The sequence below is a fragment of the Phaeoacremonium minimum genome (assembly GCF_000392275.1).
Source record: "Phaeoacremonium minimum UCRPA7 unplaced genomic scaffold PA7_03_scaffold_468, whole genome shotgun sequence".
In the NCBI taxonomy this organism is placed as follows: domain Eukaryota; kingdom Fungi; phylum Ascomycota; class Sordariomycetes; order Togniniales; family Togniniaceae; genus Phaeoacremonium; species Phaeoacremonium minimum.
In genome coordinates, this window is record NW_006921370.1 from 365,213 (window position 1) to 390,204 (window position 24,992).

Consider the following 24,992-nt stretch of genomic DNA (forward strand, 5'->3'; position numbering starts at 1 on the left):
AAGACATACGAAGATGCAGCCACCGCTGCCTGGCCGCTTGCCCCTTGGTAACCCTATCGGCAGAACAATCGACACTGGACAGTATGCCGGAGGTTGCCCGGCGAATCTTCCTGTCAACCTCCAAGAGCAGAGACTTGAAGATGCTTTGGCTGAAGAACCGACAAGCAACAACAAACGCAGACGCATGAAGTCGCCAGAGGCAGCGGACTCTACGACTATATCTCTAAATCAAGCGGCGCAGGGCTTGGATCAGAGAGGTACAGAACAAAATGCCGCTTTGAATGGGTTTGGGCTGCTGAATCCTAATCCCAAATCGCCAACTGGAGGACCGATGTTTTTCAACGCGACAGCCGCATCGCAAGACATCTCAGGAGGCGATTCATTCATCATACCGACGTCAATGCCGAGCGGTCAAGACGCCATTGCACCGCTGTACACGCGCGTCCTGGGACACGTGAAGCTGCCCCATCGCGCAGGCTCAGATACATCGTCTCCTTCGACAAGTAGGACGGCAGGTTCTACACAAGCAGGCAGCTCATCATCAGCCACCCCCGGCAGGAGCGGCCCTGAGATGGGGCCGTCAGGGGATGGCATCACGCCCGGACAAGTTCCCTTCACGCCGCTGACCGCGCAGGCAGAGGCCGACTTGTTTCAAGGCCTGGACTGGGGCGACATGTCCGGCTCCGTATTTGAGTCTGTTGCAGATATCATAAGGCCTGCTCCTGAGGACGGATCAGGCGATAATGATCCCTGGGGCTTGGCCAGGGATAAACCACTGTGGGATACTGGAGGCAATGGTTGAAGCCAGAGAACTCGGGTTTCTAATAATCATGTACCACTCCGTTGTATAATAGAAAAAGTATCCGGTTGTGAGGCCGCTGTGCCATATTGAACTGGAATCAAACTTGGTTGGGATAGACGGACGCGATCAACTCCCTTAATAGAGGTTGGAGGGGCGCTTCGAGACACAATGGTGACGGAAGACACTGGACAACGCAACTCATCCATATAAGTTTTTTTTGGCGTAATGCCGTAGGAGCCCAATTGAGCAATTTCAGGACGATGAATGGGTTTGTTATTAGAATCGGCATTCGATACGAGCCCCTTAGCTAAGACAGCTGCAGGGATAAGGCTAAGCAGCTGAAGTGTCCGTAGTGGCTGTACGTCATCCGCAATTGAGTTGCCTAGCCGAACCTCCCGATGTACAATTCTCAGTTGACTTCCATTTGAGCAAAAAGAGCAGAACGGCAGATGTGTGCCGTCAATTGAGCTCCTGCAATGTTTTCGTACATTGTGGTGTTCGCCACCTTCGCCCTCGTCCTGTATAATCCAATCTCACAGTTATTCTCCCCTGGGGCGCCTGTTACTCGTCGCCTGCCCAGGCCGCCGATCAACGAAGACCTGCTGGCGCTAGAGAATGCAGCGAATCACACGGACACGCGATGCCCTCAAGATTCCTATTCTGTCCATATTCTCTCCAAAGAGCCATTAGTGGTGTACATCGAGAATTTCTTGTCTGAAAATGAGCGAGCTCATCTACTCGAGATCAGGTCAGTATAAGACATCGGCACGGCTCTTTTACTTGGATCGTAATAGGTAGCTGCGAATTTGAACCACCCCTGAATGTCTTCTACAGGAGGAAGAGGAAAACCATCACTTGATTGGTTAGACTAACATTGTCAAGCGAGCCTCTCTTCGAGCCTTCAACCATTACCAGTGACGGTGGTGCTACTACTGAACGAGAGACTACCATTCGGGACTCAGAGGTAGCTATAGTCCCGCGCACGGAGACAGTCAGGTGCATTGAGTCTCGTGCAAGGTCCTTCCAGGGCTGGCGTGACGAACTCTGGATTGAGCGCCTCCGCACTCAGAGGTACAGGCCAGGCGGGCACTACAATCATCATTTCGATTGGAGTTCGGCAGCAGGGGGCTGGGGTAGAGTGAGCAGTATGATGGTCTGGGTTGACGATGGCGAGGGCGAGCTTGTAGGCGGCGGCACAGAATTTCCCCTCCTCTCTAGGAGGAGTGATGACCGTCGCTGGTGTTCCTTCATCGAATGTGATTCAATAGCCGAGGAACAAGATGGGAAAGGGCATAACGGTCTGAGTGGTGACCCTGAAGCATCCAGCTATGGCGTTACGTTCAAACCCGTGCCAGGTAACGCTGTTTTCTGGGAGAACTTCAAGCCAGATGGGACTTGGCAGTCTTATCAGGAGACATGGCACGCTGGGCTGCCAGTGACGAAGGGTGTAAAGGTTGGCCTGAACATCTGGACCTGGGGACGGCTTGACTGAAGCATCGAAGAAACCCATGCTCTAAATGGATTAATGTGTAGAATATATTGTATAATGTGTATCAAGCCCACCGAATCGAAGTTCGATCGACTCTGTTTCCCCCACGACGTTCATAATGAATGATGTCTTGCTTCTGCTGCATTGGTACAATGAGTGACCACCCCTTGCCCCTTTTGTCAATCCATGACAAACTATGCCCATGGCTATCTGCTGCAAGTATAGCACCTACATGGAAAATTTTGACTGCACGGCGGTCGGCGGTTGCCATTTCTCAAACGTAACTTGAATAGAATGGCCGTGCATAAAATACCTTCTCTTGACAAATGTAAACGTCGAAATGAAGCCTTGCTTTGCCTCCAGCGCCTAATATCCCACGCCAGCCTGGGCTGGGCTGTGGTTGCAACCGTACGAGACTGTAGACTGAGGCGAAACCCTCTGTATCTGAGGACCATTTCTGTCAAGACCCGGTAGGCCCTTCAGGCCAGACCGTTTCTCAAAGTGGCTTTTTATTTTTTTTCGGAGATGCTGAGACAACCAGAGCCTGGGCCTGCCCCCACGATTGCGTGCTCGACCAGAAGCGAAACGACTGGCCCACTGGGGCGCCATGAAGTTCATTGTTGATAAGTAACCTTGCTATCATTGTCTCTATATGTAAGATGCCACACTTGTGCTGCCAACAGATTTCAATTGGAACCTATTTGGGAAGATATCAGCACTTCATATTCCAATGTGGATGATGGCAGAAAGAGCACACGCAAAGCAACGATAGTTTAGCAAGAAGTGTTCAACGCATATGAACAGCAGAACCATGAGGACCACTTCATTCTCGTGATGAATCTACATCCGTAGGATAGGGATGAAGATATATCATGGAGTCAACAGAATAGTCTGGCTCTTTCCAATAGGCGTGTATTCACTGGCCAACAACGTTCTCCATCTTAATGCCACTGCGGTGACAATCTCGACTATTACTGGCGACAGATAAGTCTCTGCACCACTAGCGTAAAATGCAGACTCAAATGAACCATTGGTAGTCGTTTGAAGGTTGGATAGACCTGGTGCTGAATCGGAGGAGTGGTTTCCCCAATTCCGCTGTATCCTTGTCCGGAGCGGCGTCATGACACAGCTGTAACCGCACGAAGCGATGAGTATTTAGCAATTGCCGAGGGCATATTGGTAGACTCGATCTACTAGTGTTCCTATAAGGCGATTCCATTTCGTAGTGATTGTGTAAGTGCCATGTGGATAGACAAATTCAAAGCCATATGTTTTTTGCTCGGCGACGAAAGCGTCCACCCATTCTAGATGCCAGCAGTCCAATTGCTCGTCCTAACTCGCCCATTTGCACTTAACAAACAAGCCGAGCATTGAGCACGGTACCCGTCAAATTGCCATTGCCGACTCCGCGATTGAGAAGCTTTGGATAGCTTCAAGTTCATCTACCTACCCGACCTAACCTAATTGTAAGAATAGTGTAGCCGGGCGGGTCCACGTGCATGTACCACCCCGCTGTGTGCAGCACATTCTCCAGGGATCATGACGGCATAGTTTCCATAGTTTCCACCCCAATCCCACACCATTTCTGGCCGGACCATCGGTTTCGGGCGCTTTACGGTGGGAGGCGAGCGCCGCAACTCCCACGGCGGCGCCTCCGTTGTGTGGTGACGTGTGGTTTGCCGGCCTCTCATGCAGAGCCAAGAGAGAGAGAGTGGGCGCACCTTTTGTGAAGTCTCTTTGGGGTGCGTGTGGGTAGGGTAGGTACTCGAGGTATTCGAGGTACCCGCGGTGCTACACGTGTGCTGTAACTGAAAATCTTGACTGATCAGTTCCTGGGCTACCATCCCTTAGCATGGCGCCCCCAGGTCGAGGCAAAGTCAGTCTGCCTTAAATACCCTCCGGGAGGAGCCTTAGCCCATGAACCCCAGCTGTTCTGTAGTTCCTGGATCTTAGATCGACTGACGTGCTTTTGGTGCGTGATTGCAAACAGATCTGCTCTCTTGTTTCAGTCTGAGATACCCGTTCAACGTGCTGTGAAAATAGATATGGCCCCTGCCACCATGTCGAATCGGCCAATCTTCGTTGCTACGCACCCACGTGCGTGCTCAACCGCCTTCGAAAGGGTACGTACCGATTCTCCCGGCTCAGTTGCCGTGGTCTGACGCTGATCTCGTCTCCAGGTGTTCCTGACTAGGCGTGACATCCTGCAATGCGCCCATGAGCCTTTTGGTGATGCCTTCTACTACGGGCCGGAACGGCTCTCGCAGCGCTTCGAGAAGGATGAGGCTGCGAGAAAGGAGAGTGGTTTCTCAAATTCGACCTATCAGACGATCGTGGACCGACTCGAGAACGATGCCGCTGAGGTTCGATCTTCCCCGTTACTTGTCGTTTGAAGTCATTTGAGAACCCCGGATTGTACATCCCTTCAAACGAATTCATTATTTCCTACTCCATGCGCAAGTGCGCTGAAGTGCTGTTTCCTGATGCCCTGCGAATAGAGCAGGCTGGTGATATCAAGATCTTCTTGGTCTCCTCTGAATTTACCCCTTGGCGAAGAGAGAACGATCTTATCAGACACCCGAAATCTGTGGTAGACAATCGAGAAGGTTGCTAGCAAGTCTGTAAAGTGATGAGATACTTACTCCCACTAGGGCAAGCGAGTGTTCATCAAGGACATGGCTTACTATTGGTTTCCCCCAGACGGCAAGCCCGCCTCATTAGCCCCGTCTCTCACGAAGGGCTTGAGCAATGGACACACCAACGGCAATGGCCACACAAATGGGGTGTCTGAGAATGACAACCCAACCGTGGTGCCGAAGGAGTTGCTGCAGAAGTTCCACTTCACATTCCTCATTCGGCATCCCAGGAGAGCCATTCCCTCATACTTCAGATGTACGGTTCCACCCCTGGATGATCTGACTGGATTTCATCACTTCATGCCAAACGAGGCCGGATACGAGGAGCTTGTCCGGCTCTTCGACTATCTGCGCAAGGAGAAGATTGTAGGTCCCGCTCTCGCGGATGATGTGAATGCGGATAAGGAGAACCAGACTCCTATCACGCTCATCGATGCCGATGATCTGCTCGACAACCCAGAGGGCATCATCAAGGCCTTCTGCGAGCAAGTCGGCATTGAGTTCTCGTCTGATATGTTGTCGTGGGACGATAAAGAGAACCAGGAGTATGTCTCAAAGGCTTTTGAGAAGTGGAGAGGATTCCATAACGACGCAATTGAGAGCACCGAATTAAAACCAAGGGCACCGGGTCACGTAAGTCTTACGTCGAACTGATTCTTTCTTGCTTGATAACGCTAACGGACGACTCCAGAAGAAAACACCTTCAGCCGAGGATGAAGACGCGGAATGGAGAAAGAAGTTCGGTGAGAAGGCGGCCAAGGTCATTCGCGAAACCGTGGATGCCAATACCGCCCATTACGAGTATCTTAAGCAATTTGTCATGAAAGCTAAATAAGCGATTTGTTGAAGGGATTATATACTCCTGTTCGCATGTATGCATTATACAGTAGTTTACATGTCAGCTGAGCTATTGAAAAGTCTACCCAGCACCGGAAACACTGTCCGGAAATACCACTGGGCCGTCACGGCCAGTTTTTGCCCATGCAAATTGCGTTGTATCGTACAAATCTCGCTTGCCAATTGTGACCTCTATGCTGTGACTGTGGTCTCCTCGTTGGGCTGAGGCGCTTCAGAGGCAATTGCCTCGTTGGTCGCCTCCATTGTTGATATGGATGTCCTCTCCGGAAGCCCCAGCGCATGCGTAACATTCGCCGGCCAGGAACGTGCAAACTCCCTGTCCAACTCGCTCGCCCAGTATATTGTTGTCTCAACCAAGGACTTTTCCGACTCTAATTCTTGTCCTTTAATCAGGTTGTCGGTTGATTGCTCTGTCGTCCACATTCTATTTCCTCGACCAGCTCCTCCAAGAACTGCCGCAATGTCGGCTACGGCGTTCGCCTTTTGATCATTCAGCGCAATGCCCCTTTCCTTTTTCTTATTCTTCAGGATGATGTCGGACGTTTGATAGCCCCAGGTGAGCTCATGCAATCGTTTGAACTCCCGCAGTTTCTGAAAAACACTCTGTCCTACTACGCCAAGTCCGACGGGAAATTGTATCAATGCCATTGGCTTCCAGTAGTCTTTTCGTAGCTTCGCTGGCTTCAACTTCTTGCCATTGAATGGTATTTGTCTTAGGGCACGGTTTGACTGATAATTTTGGTCAATAAACGTGATGCGCAATTGAATCAGTGTTGCTTCCTTACATCCATAGCTGGGCCGTGTGAGTAAATGACCTGGTTCGACTCGATATTGTTGAAAACCCATATCCTCTCGCCGTGGCCGGGTTCAAAGCCGGTCAGCTCAGGGCGCGCCGGCCTGAATCTTGGTGTGGCGTGGCCATGCCGTATGCTGACGCGCGAAATGCCGATTGACAGCCTTCCTACAATGGAAGATGCCGGCGAGGCGTTCATGATTATCTGCTGATGGTTTGGCAGACGACGCCGTGATCGAGTGACAGCTCTTTGGTGTAATACGAATGCTCGAGTCTTTCCCCTACCATAAAATTTATCTGTGGTATTGATTGGCTGACGCGGTTGCCGGTTGATCCGGCCCGTCTTTCTAGGCCAGCTTTAAGGGAGAATAGTGACGTCTGGCGTCGACGACCCCACTACGGCAGGCGGCACCCAGGCGGTAGCTTAGCTACAGCACTTATTACAGTGGTATGATACCCAACCTCAAACCTTAAATGGGGACCCGACCGTGGGGCAAAGGGCTTCAGCGAATCAGCGGGGCTTCTCCAGCAATACCATCTAGAGTGTTCTACCAGCTTCTCAGCTGTGTGAGATCATGCGCGAAACCTCCAAGCCTGCTTTGTCCTGCCTTTGTCCTGCTTCGGCCCCCCTCGCCTTCTCGGACATCCTTGAAGAATCTCGTGGTCCTGAGTAACTTCTATACTCCACTAATCTGTAGGATAAATCTTCTCATCCTCTTCCTGCAGCCGAAACTTGCACTTTGTTCTCTTCTGCAAGAAAATATACTCAACTCAACACGAAGTTGACGATACCCCACCATCGAAGCTGAATCAACAGCTCAAACCTGGAAGCAGAGCTTTCCAGCTACCCACACATCACATCGCGCCTCACGATTTTACGAACACACAATCATTCCCCTTTTCACTTCGTACACATAATTCAAGATGAATTCTAAAATGGAATTCACCGACCGAGCCAAGAAGGCGTTGGAAGACGCCATGGCCCTTGCCGAGCAATACGCTCATACACAACTCCTCCCCGTCCACCTTGCGGTGGCTCTTCTCGACCCTCTACCCGACCAGTCCAAAGACCAGCAGAATGCGCCGCAAGGAACGACCTCCACACTTCTTAGACAAGTCATTGAGCGTGCTCACGGCGACCCGCAACTCTTCGATAGAGCTCTGAAGAAGACCTTGGTCCGCCTGCCGAGCCAAGATCCTCCTCCGGAGAATATCTCCATGGCACCGTCATTCAACAACGTCTTGCGAAAAGCGATGGAGCTTCAGAAAGTACAGAAGGACACATACATTGCTGTCGACCATCTGATCACAGCACTTTCGGAGGACTCTTCGATTGAGAACGCATTGAAGGAATCCAATATCCCGAAACCTAAATTGGTGCAAGAGGCCGTCCAGGCTATCCGTGGCACGAAGCGAGTCGATTCGAGAACAGCCGACACTGAGCAAGAAAACGAGAATCTGGCCAAGTTCACCATCGACATGACAGCAATGGCACGGGAAGGCAAGATCGACCCAGTCATTGGACGAGAAGAAGAAATTAGGAGAGTCATTCGGATCCTATCTCGTCGAACCAAGAACAACCCCGTGCTTATTGGTGAACCTGGTGTTGGTAAGACGACAGTTGTCGAAGGTCTCGCGCAACGAATCGTCAATGCCGATGTTCCAGACAACCTAGCAGCTTGCAAACTGCTCTCGCTCGATGTCGGTGCTTTGGTTGCTGGCAGCAAGTACCGAGGAGAGTTCGAAGAGAGGATGAAGGGTGTACTGAAGGAGATTTCGGAGTCCAAGGAGATGATCGTCCTATTTGTCGATGAAATTCATCTGTTGATGGGTGCCGGCTCTTCTGGCGAAGGTGGCATGGACGCGGCCAACTTGCTGAAGCCGATGCTTGCTCGTGGCCAGCTACACTGTATCGGTGCCACAACCTTGGCTGAGTACCGCAAGTACATCGAGAAGGATGCCGCCTTTGAACGACGTTTCCAACAGGTCCTTGTCAAGGAGCCTTCAATCCCGGAGACTGTCTCCATTCTCCGTGGTCTGAAGGAGAAATACGAAGTCCACCATGGTGTTAACATCGCTGATAGCGCCATCGTTGCTGCCGCCAATCTTGCAGCTCGGTATCTGACTTCACGAAGACTGCCTGACTCCGCAGTGGATCTCATCGACGAAGCAGCCGCGGCTGTAAGAGTTGCCCGGGAGTCGCAACCAGAAATTATTGATTCTCTGGAGCGTAAACTGCGGCAGTTGAAGATCGAGATTCACGCTCTATCTCGAGAGAAGGATGATGCTTCGAAGGCTCGTCTCGCACAGGCTAAGCAGGATGCTAGCAACGTCGAGGAAGAGCTCAGACCTCTTCGGGAGAAGTATGAGAGCGAGAGGAAGCGTGGCAAAGATATTCAAGAAGCCAAGATCAAATTGGATCAACTGAAGGTGAAGATGGAAGATGCGAGCAGAATGGGTGACCACGCCAGGGCCGCCGATCTCCAATACTACGCTATTCCGGAACAAGAGGCTATCATCAAGCAGCTTGAGAAAGACAAAGCTGCTGCAGATGCTGCCATCAGTGCCAGTTCCGCGGATACTGGTGGCTCTATGATCACCGATGTTGTCGGGCCAGACCAGATCAACGAGATTGTCTCAAGATGGACTGGCATTCCTGTTACCAGGTTGAAGACTTCCGAGAAAGAGAAGCTTCTGCACATGGAAAGAGCCCTCGGCAAGATCGTTGTTGGCCAGAAGGAGGCAGTCAACTCAGTCTCTAACGCTATTCGTCTCCAGCGGTCCGGTCTCAGCAACCCCAATCAACCTCCCAGTTTCCTGTTCTGTGGTCCATCCGGTACTGGTAAGACACTGCTGACGAAAGCACTTGCCGAGTTCCTGTTCGATGATCCCAAGGCAATGATCCGGTTCGATATGTCCGAGTACCAAGAGAGGCATTCACTTAGCCGAATGATCGGTGCGCCACCAGGTTATGTCGGCCACGACTCTGGTGGTCAGTTGACGGAGGCTCTCCGACGCAAGCCTTTCTCTATCCTTCTATTCGACGAGGTAGAGAAGGCTGCGAAGGAAGTCCTTACAGTGCTTCTGCAGCTGATGGATGATGGACGTATCACTGATGGCCAAGGCCGTATTGTGGACGCCCGCAACTGTATCGTGGTCATGACCTCGAACTTGGGCGCTGAGTACCTGGCCCGACCAGCTGGCAAGGATGGCAAGATCGACCCGACTACTCGCGAACTTGTCATGAATGCGCTACGCAACTACTTCCTACCCGAGTTCCTCAACCGAATCTCATCCACTGTCATCTTCAACCGTCTCACCAGGAAGGAGATTCGCAAGATTGTTGATCTACGCCTCAGCGAAATCCAGAAGCGGTTGGCAGACAACAACCGCAATGTCATCATCTCCATTTCTGACGAAGCCAAAGACTATCTCGGCAATGCTGGCTACTCACCAGCCTACGGCGCAAGACCTCTCACTCGACTCATCGAGAAGGAGGTGCTCAACAGACTGGCAATCCTCATCCTTCGCGGCAACATTCGTGATGGTGAGGTGGCCAGAGTCGAGCTGGTCGACAACAAGATCGTTGTCCTCTCAAACCACCCGGACAGCGAGGCTGATGATGAGGAGATGCTTGTTGACGATGAGGATGATGCTCTAGAGGAGATCATCGCAGACGACGGCATGGATGAGGACATCTACGATTAAGGTAGATGGCACTTAGACTGATCGATGATGATGATTTCTACGCAATTGATGAGGAAGACTATGGTACAAGGAAAATGGCTTGGCGTTTATGGACTTGGAATTCATAGTAAAGACTCTAGATAGTAGGATCTAATAGAGTGGAATTATGAAATTGTTACTTACAGAAACCGCAGACATGAGTGTGACACTTGGTATGACACGATGTGAAATTTATAAGACATGGAAACAGCTAACGCATCGGCAATGTGATTAATGTTTTTGCTCTCTGCCAAAGTCAATGCCTGTACTGATAAAAGGCAAAGCTGTAGATCTTGAGCTGCTCTTGCGAGCTGGCATTTAAAGCAGGCAAAAAAGTCCGTTAGTGAAGCTAAATTTCACAAAATGGAAGTCACGGTAAGTATGGCGTTACCCCAGCCTTGATTACCTACCTAGGCATGCTATCCGTACCTATCTCGTGACGAGCATCAAAGTCAATTCATCAATTGACAGAAATATTTAATGTTCCTGGTCACAAGACGTACTTGCATTTACACCACCACTCAAGCCCTCCGAGAGGCACTCTTACCAAGAACCCAGCCAGCGCAGAGGCATTTCATCATGGCTACAGGCTCATCCAAGCTCCAGCGCTTCAAGGAAGCGATGCAGCTCGTCTACGGGCCCTTTGAGGGCCTGACGCAGGCAGAGGCGGAGAGGTGGACCCCGCCCGAGAGCCCCGGCGCCGGCGGCCACCGGGGCCGCTACCTGTGGACGGACGCGTTCGGCGTCGTCAACTTCATCACGCTGCACAAGGAGACCGGGTCGCCCGTCTATCTGCTCTTCGCGAGGCGGCTCGTGCAGACGGTGCACGACGTGCTCGGCCGCGCGAGAGACGGCGGCGCCAGACTGCCGGCGGCGAGCGATGAGCACCCGCTGAGTGGAGGGCTGCGGATCGGCAAGGTGGACGCAGCGGGCGGCGACGGCGACGGCCAGTATCACCACTACTTGACGCTATGGATGTTTGCTCTGAACCGGCTGGCGCTCGCCGCGGACGACAAGGCGTATAACGCGCAGGCGATCGAGCTTGCTAAAGCCATTCACCCGTTCTTCGTCATGCGCAAGGCAAGCGGCCGGCTTGGGATGGTTTGGAAGGTCTCGATGGATCTGAAGACGGTGCTGGTGCCGTCTGAAGGGCACCGTGAGTTTGACTCGTCTTTGGATGCTATTTTGGTCAAGTGACAGGGGCGGTCTCTCATTACGCATGAATAGGAACTAAGCGTGTGAATTATAGTCGATCCTGCCAACGGCTACGTGATTTACAAGCTGCTTGAGCAGACAGGCCAGAGGTTTGGAGGTGGCTCCCCGTCGCTGGAGAAAGAGATCGACGAGTACCACCAGATCATGAGTAGGGAGGGGAAGCTGACCGCCAGTCGTGACACCCTCGATCTCGGAATGGGGCTATGGATGTGCGAGCTGGTCAAGGATGAGGACTGGGCAGCTAAATTGGGCAACGAGAGCGTCGAGATAGCCGAAGATGTGCTGGCCGAGGGCCGTGGGATCCTGGCGAGAGATCCAAGCCGACGGCTGGCTTTCAGGGAGTTTGGAACGTGTCTGGGCATCCAGTGCTATGGCACGACCGAGTATTTACACGCAAGAGTCGCAAGCATCATTGAGTTTTGGGAGAGGTATCTGGAGGAGTCAACGGACGAGGACCTTCGACCCATTTCGTTGGTGATGTATGCGGCGGCTCTAATACCGGGAGGTGAGTCCATCACAACTTTATGGACTGTTTCTTGTGTTGTGACCTGAGGTCTAACTTGGTGTCATCGAAGCCTGGCGAATCGATCATCTGTGAAAAGTCAATTCCGGGGCCTTGCTGAAGAGCCAGAGCCCTCAACATCAGGCGCCGAAGGGAGAGGAATTCGGCGGAAGAGAGGCTGAAGCTGCAGAAGTCCAGTCTTTTGAGCTCCATTACACGACACTGTGTTGCATGGGAGTTTGTCAGATGAGTGGATTTGCATGCCAGATAGTCACGGTGGAGTGTCTACGCAGTACAGTATGTAGAAGAGGAATGTCTCGGGAGTGGATGGAATTGTATGCTAACAAACATGGACTAAGGCAAGGTTCCGGGCAGTTGAGATTCTCGCCGGTGCGCGCCGTCAGTTCTTCACCTGAGCTTAATTATTTTTAGACTGGGGGGCGACCTAGGGGAACTCTGCTAGGTACGCTCGGTACGGTAGCGTAACTGGTAGCCAGCTAGCCAGCAGGTAGCCAAACCAGTCCGCTCCCTTGCTCTCGCCTTATTCCCTGGAGCTGGGCAGCTGGAGCAGGAGACCGAGTGAAGAGGCGGCTTAGACAATGCCACAATGATGATTGATGATTGATGATTGACTGAGTAGGCTGGCAGGAATGGAGCGTGCTGCCAACACGAGGTGCCAGTATCGAGGTACTCGAATAGCAGACCAAAATGACACCACAGCAAAACCTGCTCTAGAAAATGCTGCAGCGGGCCCCTCCCAATACGATCGGATCAGCTGGCAGCCATGGATCCTGACTGGTCCAAACGGCCTCGTCTGGAGACACCCTGGAACCTTGGGCAACCTAACCTGAATTCCCGGCAGAGACAGCGCCACCACAACATCATTTTATGCGGTGCTAAGCCTAAACAACACACACCAAGGCCAAGGCATGGCCCAGGGGACCACACCCCCCCCCCCCCAACTCCTTTTTTCTGCTCCCCCAGGCCGTCCCCGAACGCCGTATTATGTACTCTTCATGTGAACGGACGCACACGGATCGGATTGGCTGGCTGTGACGGCGGCTTGTTAGTGTTGACGCCTCCTCTGCTGCATGTTGGTTAACCCTGCAACGAAAACCACTCTCTCTCACAAACCTCCTCTTCCAACCCTCACGACCTTCGTTTTCTCCTACGGCCTCTGCCTCAATCCCCGACACTCGCTTCTTGCTGTTCATCAATCGCTCGCTTCACCTTTCTTGGATAGCAAGCGGAAGCCTATTTCAACTCTTAATAACATTTCTCTTCCTCGTGTGTGCTTCTTACGTCTCTACGATCTAGCGTGAAAAGGCGTGTTTCGAATACGAGGATTCTGTGTCGGTACGATTGACTTCCACCACCGACCAAATACCACTCGACAATCAACGGGAGGGCCTCTCTACACCGTGTTTGGAGGCCTTTAACAATCTCAGGGCATTGGAGACTGCTTCAGGCCCCTATTGAATACTTCTTTTTCTTTCTCTACTGTAGATATTAGTCACGTCCTTCAACGAACGCCATGAAACCCGTACAGATCACCACCATCCTTCTGGCTCTCAGCCCGCTGGCTGCTGCATGGCCGACATGGCTCCCAGATCTCGACTCACTGATTGTGAGGCGGCAGGATGATGATTCCTCAGCCAGTACGTCCCCTGACTTTGCCTTCACAAACAGTCAAGACTTGAACACTGACAGGAGCCTGGTAGCAACCGAGTCACCACAAGAAACAGCAACGCCCACTGCAAAGGCCACGACAACTGCCACCACGAAAGGCAAGAGTGAGCCCACCACTACAAATCTGAACCAGGGAGGAAAGACGACAAGCAAGAGCGGCTCCGGGACGGGCACAAAGACCGCCAAGGCGACACACACCGAGTACGACGCACAAGACCCCGCCGGCTCCGTCGTCATGATCACACCCGCCGCGACGTCCGGCACGCAGCTGTACAAGATTGGCGACTACGTGACGTGGGGGTGGAACTACACCAACGTGCAGGGCAACCCGACCGCCATCGACGTGCTGGTGTCGTGCAGCAAGGCCACAAACACGTGGACCCTTACACAGAACATGACGTTCGCCACCGAGGGCGCCTTCACCTGGGACACGGGCAGCTACCAACAAACCGCCGTGGCCAGCCCGCTGCTGACCGAGCAGTACACCCTGCTGATCTACGACGCCGAGAGCAGCGTCAGCGCGACCGCCGAGGCCGGGTACCTGTCGCCGTTCTCGGGCTTCGTCTTCGGCCTGTACACCCCGCGGCCGTATACCCCTCTAGCAGAGGGTTGGAAGTGTGCGACGTGCAGTGCTGCCCTGTCCGACAACGAGAAGCGGGCGCTGGGATTCGCGTTCACGATGGCGGCGATTACAGTGGCTAGCTTCACATGGTTCGTGACAGGACTGTGGTAATGGATGCAAAAGATACAGGTTGAGTCGAGCGAAGAGTAGTGGGTGCAGCTGTAATGACCCGGTAGAATGTTTCTTTCTGGAATCTGGGACCGGCAAATGGTGTTCTGTTGGAACATCTGAAAGTGTTTTAAACTGGCTGTGCACGATTTGGGGCGTTGGCAAACCATCGACATTTATATTATAATGCTTTGGAAATATCGGCTTTGGGACTATAAAATCATGGCGGTTGCTGTATTTACAAGGGGTTCACATCGCCTTACCCTAGATATTAAGTAATGACGAATCAAATACATGGTTCACAACATCGAGGTCCCACGGTCTGGACTTAGCAGCGCAGGAGAGTTTGATGCATCCAAGAGACCCCTTTCTTGGGGCAGGCAAGGAGCCTTGTAAATTCATCAGTCATATAGCCAAGCGTGTCTGACATGGCATGATTCGATGCTTTGAATGCCTTTAGTTAAATCATCCTCAGGGAGAAGCCTCCGCCCCTCTCCTCTTTCTCCCTACCAGCGAAGATCCCGCTGAGGTCAACAGCTCCAAAGTCAACAGCCTGCCCTCCGCGCATAGGAGCGTTTGGCGTCTGCCGCCTCCTCCTTCTTTCTTGTCCTGCCTTGCTTGGGAAAGTTGGGAACATAGTTTCTGACTTGGGCTTGGGATCCTGCCTGAAATACTCGTGAGCCAGCATTTCCTTCGCAGTCGGTCTCTTTGCCGGGTTCAACGACAACAAGCCATTGAGTAGATTGCTCCCCGCCGTCGTCAAAAGGGGAAATTTAGCTCGGATTACAGAGCCTGTGGTGAGCCCGCTCTTTGGTAGTCGTAATGAGCGCGCATTGGGCAACCTCTTGAAGCCTGGCCACGTCTCGTCCGTCGGTATGCCGCACAGCTCGAAGATCTTCGAGAGCTCGTCCACCTCGTTCTTCCCTTGTAACAGCGGCTCTCGCGTCAAGAGCTCGCCGAATATGCAGCCCACACTCCACATGTCTATTGCCTGCCCATACCTGGCGGCGCCAAGGAGTAGCTCGGGCGCTCTGTACCACAGTGTGACCACCAGCTGTGTGAGCTTCGGTGGAGGGTCGCCCACGTATCTCGCCATGCCAAAATCGGCTATCTTGAGCTGTCCACGGTTGTTGAGGAGTAAATTGGAGGTTTTGAGATCGCGGTGAAGTATCCAGTTGTCGTGTAGATAGGCCACTCCAGATGCCAGTTGTAATAATATGGTTTTCACTTCTGAAGCCAAGAATGGTTCTGGCATGTCTTCGAGGATGCTCTTCAGATCGTGTTCGACGAATTCGAGGACGAGGAAGATACTGCAGATCACGGCATTAGTACCGACCCCACTGAACAATGATGACTCCTTACTCACTTTTCAATCTTGCTCGTGTCTTCGCCAACCACCACTTCCTGCATTTTCACCACATTTCTGTGCTGGCAGTCTTTGAGAATCTGAATTTCCCGTAGGCCGGTGACAGGCAATCCATTGCGGTCTGTCGGCTCAATCTTTAGCCTCTTCAGTGCCACCACCTTGCCAGTAGCTAGCTCCTTTGCTCGCGCAACCCAGCCGTATGCGCCCTCCTCGATATCGTTCAGCTTGTCGTAGTTCTCCACGCTGCGCGCCTTGCCAAACGATCCGCCCTCGAAGCGCAGGAGCTTCGTGCCCTCCGTGCTCTCGACCGCAGGAGCCACATTGCTGGGCCGGCTGTCTCGTTCCGGCGTAAGCTTCCGTCGTTTCGCTGGGGGCCCGGCGGCCTGCTCGTCCTCGTTGTTCCCTTGCTGCTGTTGTCGTGCTGCTTCCGCCGCACGAGCTACGCGCTCGGCCTCAGCCTTGAGTGCCTTTTCGGCCTTGAGGCGCTTCTTCTCCTCCTTTTCTTGCTTGAGCTTCGCCTCCAGGGCTGCGTCTTCCTCGCTGTCGGCCCAGCGCGACTTGCCCTTACTCGCCATTGTGGGTGGTGTGAGCGCGCGGGTGAAGAGAGTTACTAGCTCATGTGTAAAGTTGCGACCTCTGCTAGAGGGATAGCGAGGTAAAAGAAAACCAATGTTTATCCTCTCAAAAACTTGAAATGATGTCAGGGTTCAGGCGTCCAGTTGGTGGTGGATTTTGGTGTTTTCGAGGCTGTCAATTGCCTGCCGGTTCCACATTGCCATCTGGTTGGCCGAAATCTTAAGCTCCAGCTTTAAAAGCTGTGTAACAGCTACCACTACACTAAGAATATATCTGCCGAAGCTGCTCAACCCCTCCGTCTGTTGCGCTCTTGACATGGCTATGCTATGAAACAGATCTCAAATGACAATTTCTAGATAGCACTGGCCGTAATGAGGTCGTTTGTACCTCGCGTCGCTCGCACCGGGCTGCGGGCGCTCTCGCAGCCTTTCGGCGTCTCACAGCTGAGAGCTCCTGCAAGCTACAGAAGCTTATCAGCTACGACGCTGAGGAGGAGTGACGAGAGACAGTGGTCCACTCCTCTTGCAAAACAGCTGGCTGATGCCATCTCAGTAAGTTTTAGGAACCTGTTGTGCGAGCTACTTGTTTTCTAACATTATCCAGCTAACTGGGCCAATACCACTGGCCAGCTATATGCGCATGTGTCTCACAGCTGATGTGGGTGGTTACTATACCGGTGCAATTCAGGAGGGCCGAGATCAGTTTGGCGTCAAAGGTGACTTTGTGACTTCTCCAGAAATATCCCAAATATTCGGAGAGCTTGTTGGTATCTGGTTTGTCGCAGAATGGATTACCCAGGGGCGACCGAAAAAGGGCGTAGAGCTCATCGAGGTTGGTCCGGGGAGAGGTACTCTCATGGATGATATGCTTCGAGTATGTTCTGTTGTCCCTCAAGACTCTCTAGAAATGTGGAGTTGACAGCCATTAGACTATTAGCAACTTTAAAGATATGTCTCATGCCATTGATGCCATCTACATGGTTGAGGCTAGCCCTGAGCTGAGAGTTGCTCAGAAAAATCTTCTTTGTGGCAAGGATGCTCCTATGACTGAATCTAAAGTTGGTTATCATAGCATTTGCAAATATACCTCACTACCTATTGTATGGACCGAGACTATACGTTCCATACCTTTGAGTAAGTCAATGTTTGTCCTCACGAAGCAATAAGCTGACAGACAGAAGACTCCAATAACATGCCACTCATCGTGGCGCATGAGTTCTTCGACGCACTTCCCATTCATACCTTCCAGAGTGTTTCTGTTCCCGCGACCCAGAATACCAAAGCCTCTCCATCAGATAATAGTTCCCTCTCTTCCAAGACCAGCACAGCAACGCTCCAATGGCGAGAGATGATGGTCTCTCCCACACCTCCAGGCTCTACACACGATAGCCTGGGCACACCGCGTTCTCAGCGCCACGATACCCCTCCGCCGGATTTCCAGTTGACTCTGGCCAACTCATCCACCCGGCACTCTCTCTACCTACCAGAGTCGTCGTCACGCTACAGAGCATTGCGTTCCACCCCAGACGCCATCATCGAGATATGTCCGGACGCGGCGCTCTACGCAACCGACTTCGCCGCGCGCATCGGCGGCTCCGCGCAGTACCCCAAGGACAAGCCGAGCGGTGCAGCACTCATCCTCGACTACGGCCCGGGTGACGGCACCGTGCCCATCAACTCGCTGCGTGGGATCCGGAAGCATCGCCACGTGAGCCCATTCGTCGACCCGGGCCTTACCGATCTCAGCGCGGATGTCGACTTTGCAGCCATTGCGGAGGCGGCGCTCAAGGCGAGTGAGGGCGTCGAGGTGCATGGGCCCGTTGACCAAGGCTACTTCCTCGAGAGTATGGGGATCAAGGAGCGAGCTGAGATGTTAATCAAGAGCCTTAGGGCACAAGCCGGGGAGGACAGCGCCAAGGCAGCGGACGTTCAGCGCGCCTGTACACGACTGGTAGATCGGGGGGTGGAGGGCATGGGAAAGCTCTACAAAGCGTTGGCGATTCTACCAGAAAACGACGGCAAAAGACGGCCAGTGGGTTTTGGCGGCGATGTTGGGGCATAACCAGGACACTTGAAGGCTGGACTTGAGATGTGCAACGTTCGTCTCAGATTTTTCTTTGAATCGTTCCCTAGCAATGCTCCAATGCATGCAATACACATGTCCAAACGCCCGATGTATATCATAGTGTACAATTACTCGCCTCTAACATACGCAACATTCTTCCTGTTCATTGAGCCTCAATCTAAGTCTTTCATTTCCTGCCCTGCCGGACGAGCCCTGCTTCCTCGCCCGAGTCGCTTCCGTCATCTGAGAACTTGTCACCATCCTCGCCAACTGCGAATATGGTCTCGCCGTCTAGGGAGTCGCGCGGTGCCTCTGACACCTTTCTCTGCTGGCTGCTGCTAGTGCCTGGGGGTGGCCCAGCGGGAGGCTCGTATCTAGCGCCTGCCGGCTGGCTGCTTGCCGTGGGCTTTGTACCAACTCTCGCCTCCTCGTCGTCGTCCGAGTCATCTGGAGCACCGATGTCCATGTTGGAGATCTCAAACGTGCCATCGTCATCCTGTGCGATTTCGTCGCTCATCGCGAAGCGCCGGTTGTTTGCGGTAGGGCGCCAAACGTAGGCGATCCAGGCCACATCTGCGAAATACACCAGGTTCAACCAGCCGTCCAGGACGAACCAGCGCGACTTCCAATGGAAAGGCACGTAGTCAGGGTCACTGGCGGAGGCAAAGGAGAAGCTGTTGAAGAAAAAGAATGCAAAGATGACCAGGATGCTGAGAAGAATGCACCACCACAGCTTCTTGTACATGGACTCCTTGGCGTGTTGCTTGCGCTCGCGTAGATCTTTGAGCGTCAGGTTCAAAGAGTTGAGAGTCCACACATAGAAAGCCGTCAAGGTTCCCGCCAGGGGTAGAACAATGAGCAGGACGAAGGGGCCTAGTCATGGATTAGACCTGAGAGCTTGGATGACAGATGAGAAAAAGACTTACCAGCACTGTCAGGGGTGATCAGAAGACTAGTGACTGCGTAGACCAGGCCAAACACGAAATGTGCGATTGCAAGCCACCGGACCCAGATCATAGTCCGACCAAGCGTGTGTTTCACGACTCCGTATCCCATACAGACAATCAAAAGCAGGAAGAAAGAGAAAGAGTTTCTAGCAGCGTTTAGAACGGCCACGACAATTAGCAGGACTTTTGATCCTATGCTTGCGCCATGTCTATTCAAAAAGTCTATTATTTGTCAGCGTATTTTAGGGACACAATGTTGGACAAGATACTCACCATAGAAACCCCAAGTCATGAGCATCTCCACAACAAGGAATAACAGGATAGCAGTGATGTAGTTTTGGACAGCCACTAGAGAGTGTTAGAGTGACGAGCAGGTTGGTTAAGGGTATACACACAAATATCGGAATGATGTTGGTAGTATAGGAAGCCCCAGAATCTGAGAACAGTTAGCCGAGATCTAGTACACGGGGAGTTTACGGAACATACACTGCAACCAATGCATAGAGAATCGTTATTCCTCCATAGAAAGGCAGCTTGGGGATCTGGGTTGCGGGTAATTCTCCATATGCGTTTCGGAACTCAACAACGGCAGTATAATCGGTCGCCGTATACTTGTCCGTAAGAACACAATAATAGCCCGTCTTCTTTATATCATATCTGATTGGTTGGCTATCCTTGAGATGGACAGCTCTCGTGAGGATAAGGTTGCTCGACTTCTCGGTGGCATTGGGCGTTAGGATGTACTCTCCAATATCAGTTTCGTTGCAATAACCGGGGACGTATTTCGGTTCGCAGATTCCGACTTTCTGAATGATGCATCAGCACTTCTCCTAAGAGTATACATGACATAAATGCACACCTGTTGAGCGTCCGGGCTGGGCAAGACGCCTATGAAGTTCTCGTCCTTCCATTCGAATATCACCATGCTCACAATAGGGTCCGCATCCGTCGTGACCGGGAGGAATTTGATCAGGATGAACGGATCGACCGGACCACCCCATGCAGAGCGACTGTACATGCCTATAGATACTACGTTAGTCTATGTCGCGTGTTTTTAAGGAGTGTCGAGAGTTTGGTCGCACCAGCGCATCGTTGGCGGTTCTCGTCGGTCTGGTCCTGCATTGGAAATAACCATTAGATTTCGACATTGTCAAGTAGCAGTGCTAACATACCATCTTCACTTCTAAGGCCTGCACTGTCCTCATGGACAGCGCCAGCAATAGAAGGACTGAGAGCCACCGCTTCATTGTGCCGTTGTTGTAGGGCTGGCCGTGAGCTGGAAGTCGAGTCCGACAAGTTCCCTAGTTCGAAATGGCCGCCGGTGCCAGCTTCAGACTATCATAAAAGTCCAGCAATATCGAAATGGCAAGTTGACGTAGATTCGTAATGAATGTCGGCTCCCTCGGATGCTTCAAGGCTGAAAGGGAGAAGTAGGGGCCAGTGGACATGTGGTTGAAGATAACAGCTGGATGCTTCCCAAACTCAAAGTAGAGTGTTGCGCAGCCTTGGCTAGCTTGGCACCCTCCAGTAGTGATTCGTATGCCAGGTGCCGCTAGTGCGCCACAGCGACTACTTAGGTATTTCCCAGGGGTCTCATTCGCTAATCGCAGACAGCTCGCTTTATCGATAAGAGCATTTTCAGGATGATTCTAAAACACCCCTTCCTATGACAGACCTTCCTGACTCGGTTCCTGCGCCTTCACAACGCCTCGTCAAAGATACTCGTCCGAGATCCTAGATCGACAACATGGGGAAAGGCACGGACAAGCTGTATATCACACACTCAGAGTGGTCGTCTTCAGATGCCTTCTCTGCCAGCACCGGCTCTCGATCGAAAGTGACCGGCGCATCGTTCAGGCGGCTGCCCTTCAACTTTTGCGCCGCTAGCCTCCAGCCGTTCAAGAACCCTGTCTGCACCCCCGACGGCACCATTTTCGATGTCGAAGTCATTGGCGCTTGGCTGGAGAAGCACTCGACAAACCCGGTTAATGGCGAGCCCCTAGCAGCCAAGGACTTGATCAAGCTGAACTTTGCGCGCAACGCCGACGCCGAGGTTGACGCCAATGCTGGGCCAACGGACGGAAAAGGCGACTTGATCGACCCCGTCACCTTCAAGGTTTTCACAGATAACACCCATATCGTCGCCATACGACATGGAAATTATGCGAACGTGTTTGCGTGGGAGACAATAGAACGAATGAACATCAAGGCGAAGATGTGGCAGGATCTGGTGGACGATAAAGAATTTGGACGCAAGGATATAATCACGCTCCAAGATCCTCAGAACGCTGCTGCGCGAGATCTGAGCCAATTCAAGTATCTCAAGGACGGAGAAGAGGCGTTGTTAACACCGGAGCAAGAGGAGGAACGGAAAGCAGGCAACGTCAATATTGATGCCCTAGGAAGAATAGGGGATAAAGTCTTGCGAGCAAAGGAGGCTGTGGAGAGGGCCAGGAAGCAGAGAGAAGCCGGCGGAGATGTCAATCGCTCGTCAAAAGCCTTGATCAAGGGCGGTGCGGCCGGTGCAGCCAGGAGTTCGGCGATACAAGAGAAAAAATTAGCCCACAATGCGGCAGCATACACAACAGGCAGGGCAGCGGCAAGTTTCACAAGTACAGGGTTAACGCCAGAAACAAGCGGCGAGAGAGCAGTGTTGACCGATGAGGAGTGGATGCTAAAGCCAAAACGAGTCAAAGTCAAGGGCTATGCAAGAATAGAGACGAACATGGGCGACATCAACATCGAACTACAGACCGAAACTGCACCCAAAGCAGTATGGAACTTTGTTAGGCTAGCTCAGAAGGGATATTACAGAGGTGTGGCTTTTCATCGAAATATCAAGAATTTCATGATTCAAGGAGGCGACCCAACTGGCACAGGACGAGGTGGACAAAGCATATGGGGAAAGAATTTCCAGGATGAGTTTGACGGTCCGCTCACGCATAGCGCAAGGGGAATGATTAGTATGGCAAACAAAGGCAAGAACACAAACTCGAGCCAGTTCTTCATCACCTACAAGCCTGCAAAACATCTGGACAGAAAACACACCATTTTCGCAAAAGTTGTTGGAGGCTTGGATGTTCTAGATAAGATGGAGGCTGTTCCGGTCGATAGCTCTAGCCGCCCTCTTGATGATATCATCATTAGAGACATAGTCGTCTTTCTGGATCCATTTCAAGAGTTCATGAAAGATAAAGACCAGCGTGAAAAAGCGGAACAGCAAAAAGCAGAGATTCAACGAAGTGGCGGCACAGAAGACGATAAGACGACCTGGACTGGAAAGAGGATACGTGAGGATGGGACCGTTGGTAAAGACAGCGCCGCAAACGGAGTCGGCAAGTATCTCAAAACAGCAATGGCAAATCAGACTGAGGGGACAGGCTTCGAAGATGATGAACTGCCTGTTGATACTTGGGAGCCTTCAAGGAAGAAGGCAAAGACGGGTGGTTTTGGAAATTTCGACAATTGGTAGAGGAAAACACAGACACAGCGTTTCTGGCATATAGATGTCTCATTCACTACACCCAACATTACTACTGACGTCCATTCCTTCCGGTCTCTGGCATACAACTGAGTTGGACGGCAGAGTATGATACTTGAGACGCTGTATCTAATATGTTCTACTAGGCCTGGGTTCGCCAAGTAAAATCTACATTAAAACGGTCAGAGACTCATGCTCTTGCTTGATGGATTCGCTGCTCCACTGCCAGCCTTCATCGTGAAGACGCAAAGGTAGCACCTGAGGGTCTGCAGCTGACGGATGAGTTGCAACGATGCCTGCCACAATTTTCGCTTGAATCAGGCCTGTCTCCTTGTGAATGGCTTGAAGTCTATCAATCGCATATTGACGCATCTTTGATGAACACACTGACGACATGCCTATGGTGTACAACGGCCAGACGATTGTGTTTGTGGCTGAAGCTAATAGCATGAACCGCTCTGCCTCCTCCTCGGGTGTTTTTGTCTGCGTTGGATCTATTAAATTCGGTCCTGTATGGCTTGTTGCCTGGTCATCCGAGCCGGGGCTGTCGTCTCTGAGAGATCTCGGTGAACCTTCTTCAAGCCGAGAAGCGGCTTCTTGCTCTTCAGCAGCTGTTATGGGAACAAGGCTATCCGCATAGTCATCCAGCGGGTTCAATAATCCAAAGTGCTGTGGCACACTTGCCGTGATCGCATGGGACAACCTCTCGAGCTTTGACCTGGCTTGTTGATACTCGTCTTCAAAACGATCAGATATTATGTCTGGCGAGTGAGTCCGAGCATGCCTGTCAAGCTCGCTGACAATCGTTTCCAGAATGAGCATTCGGCATGTTCTCAGGCCGTTCCATACCGTAGCGACCCACATGCTAGGATATATATGGCAGATGCCATTGAAAACAGCAGGGTGCCGCCGCGTGATGCGGTATGCACGAAATTGCCAAGATTCAGGAAAGGTCGATATAACATGCTCAAACTCGTCCTCAACATCCTTCAGCTTATCGATCATGTCCTCCAATTCTGTGACGTGTCCCTGCTTGATGTCATACCGGAGTTTCAAGACCTTATAGATTGGATTAGAAATCTCAATTCCTGGTTCCTTACTTTGAAACATTTTCGCCAAGTCATTCCGAAGATCAACTAGCGGTTGAGGCATTGGAAGTTCCTTTTGTATACAGCTAATCATTGTGTTTTGGCAGAGCATCATGAACATCCGGATACCAGCCTTTGTACGGAATTGACTCATGCCGCGAAGCTTTGCTAAAGCAGCTGCGCCGCTAATGTGCTCCTGCCATGCCTTCATAGTCCGTGGGCTTGCCTCTGTCATCATTTCGAACAGGCCGAGTATGAGAACTGACAGCATCGTTGTGTCCTTCACTGCCTCAACCGGATTTCTCAACGCGTTATTGGTCAGACGCAGCGCCGTGACATAGCTCTTTCTCGCTGATTCTAGTGTTGCTCTGGATTTTGTCATGTTGGCCATCCCTACCAAGCCTACTGCTGTCATACTGGCCAATACTCCATCAACTTGCTTCTCTGGTAGAAGCGAGATCGGCTTCCAGATGTCGTGCACAAAATCAAACCTTTGGTGGCAGGCATTCTCGTCTATGGTGACATAACGCGAGAAGAAGTACGCTGTACCACGTTCCATACAGGATAGGTTAAGATTGTATGTTAGGGATGCGGCAGGCGTGGAAGACCAACTTCCTGGATTGGCGGGCGGTAATACATGGTCATTAGACACACTGGCTCCCACCAGCCTCTCGGACTGAGAATCTAGAACAGCAACGGAAGCATGGCTGCCACGAGGCTTCGTCGTGGTTGTCTGCTGCAGGGTCGTTGACGCGCTGGATACCGCATCGGGCGAGGAGCCCGACTCGGCCGAAACCGCACTCTTCTTTCGGGATTTTGCCTTGGCCTTCTTTATCACATGAGAACTCTCATCTCGAAACATGAGATCGACGAGATTTCGGTATCCTGGACATTGTTGCTGTCTCTTCTCGGATTGACCACAGCCAGGTTCACGTTGGTCACACTATCAAATGTCAATTCTATATGGATCGGGGCTGGCCTCACAACAAATATGATTAAAGGAGCTGTACGAGCTCTGTGGAGTCCTCAG

At 52.0% G+C, this 24,992-nt stretch overlaps 8 protein-coding genes across 8 annotated transcripts; 6 read left to right on the plus strand and 2 right to left on the minus strand.

The window, feature by feature from the left end:
* Positions 1–4,143: 4,143 nt before the first annotated feature.
* On the plus strand, positions 4,144–5,762 carry UCRPA7_6414 (hypothetical protein; the record flags this gene model as incomplete). The annotated part of the gene is made up of 5 exons (XM_007918952.1): positions 4,144–4,167; positions 4,301–4,414; positions 4,472–4,654; positions 4,943–5,560; positions 5,619–5,762. 5 exons carry the CDS (start codon positions 4,144–4,146, stop codon positions 5,760–5,762), a joined length of 1,083 nt encoding a protein of 360 aa, XP_007917143.1.
* Positions 5,763–7,502: 1,740 nt separating this feature from the next.
* Positions 7,503–10,286, plus strand: UCRPA7_6415 (putative heat shock protein hsp98 protein; the record flags this gene model as incomplete). The annotated part of the gene is made up of 1 exon (XM_007918953.1): positions 7,503–10,286. One exon carries the CDS (start codon positions 7,503–7,505, stop codon positions 10,284–10,286), a length of 2,784 nt encoding a protein of 927 aa, XP_007917144.1.
* Positions 10,287–10,883: 597 nt separating this feature from the next.
* On the plus strand, positions 10,884–12,071 carry UCRPA7_6416 (putative l-ascorbic acid binding protein; the record flags this gene model as incomplete). Its single annotated transcript, XM_007918954.1, has 2 exons — positions 10,884–11,460; positions 11,554–12,071. The coding sequence occupies 2 exons, from the start codon at positions 10,884–10,886 to the stop codon at positions 12,069–12,071; spliced, it is 1,095 nt and encodes a 364-aa protein (XP_007917145.1).
* A 1,484-nt stretch (positions 12,072–13,555) lies between these two features.
* On the plus strand, positions 13,556–14,443 carry UCRPA7_6417 (hypothetical protein; the record flags this gene model as incomplete). Its single annotated transcript, XM_007918955.1, has 1 exon — positions 13,556–14,443. The coding sequence occupies one exon, from the start codon at positions 13,556–13,558 to the stop codon at positions 14,441–14,443; it is 888 nt and encodes a 295-aa protein (XP_007917146.1).
* A 1,359-nt stretch (positions 14,444–15,802) lies between these two features.
* Positions 15,803–16,381, minus strand: UCRPA7_6418 (putative cyclin-dependent kinase g-1 protein; the record flags this gene model as incomplete). The annotated part of the gene is made up of 1 exon (XM_007918956.1): positions 15,803–16,381. One exon carries the CDS (start codon positions 16,379–16,381, stop codon positions 15,803–15,805), a length of 579 nt encoding a protein of 192 aa, XP_007917147.1.
* Positions 16,382–17,015: 634 nt separating this feature from the next.
* UCRPA7_6419 (putative duf185 domain-containing protein) lies at positions 17,016–18,443 on the plus strand (the record flags this gene model as incomplete). Its single annotated transcript, XM_007918957.1, has 2 exons — positions 17,016–17,255; positions 17,793–18,443. The coding sequence occupies 2 exons, from the start codon at positions 17,016–17,018 to the stop codon at positions 18,441–18,443; spliced, it is 891 nt and encodes a 296-aa protein (XP_007917148.1).
* A 190-nt stretch (positions 18,444–18,633) lies between these two features.
* On the minus strand, positions 18,634–20,640 carry UCRPA7_6420 (putative integral membrane protein; the record flags this gene model as incomplete). Its single annotated transcript, XM_007918958.1, has 8 exons — positions 18,634–19,319; positions 19,373–19,615; positions 19,667–19,741; positions 19,789–19,829; positions 19,880–20,199; positions 20,325–20,413; positions 20,476–20,509; positions 20,566–20,640. 8 exons carry the CDS (start codon positions 20,638–20,640, stop codon positions 18,634–18,636), a joined length of 1,563 nt encoding a protein of 520 aa, XP_007917149.1.
* A 500-nt stretch (positions 20,641–21,140) lies between these two features.
* Positions 21,141–22,865, plus strand: UCRPA7_6421 (putative cyclophilin type peptidyl-prolyl cis-trans isomerase cld protein; the record flags this gene model as incomplete). The annotated part of the gene is made up of 1 exon (XM_007918959.1): positions 21,141–22,865. One exon carries the CDS (start codon positions 21,141–21,143, stop codon positions 22,863–22,865), a length of 1,725 nt encoding a protein of 574 aa, XP_007917150.1.
* Positions 22,866–24,992: the final 2,127 nt, after the last annotated feature.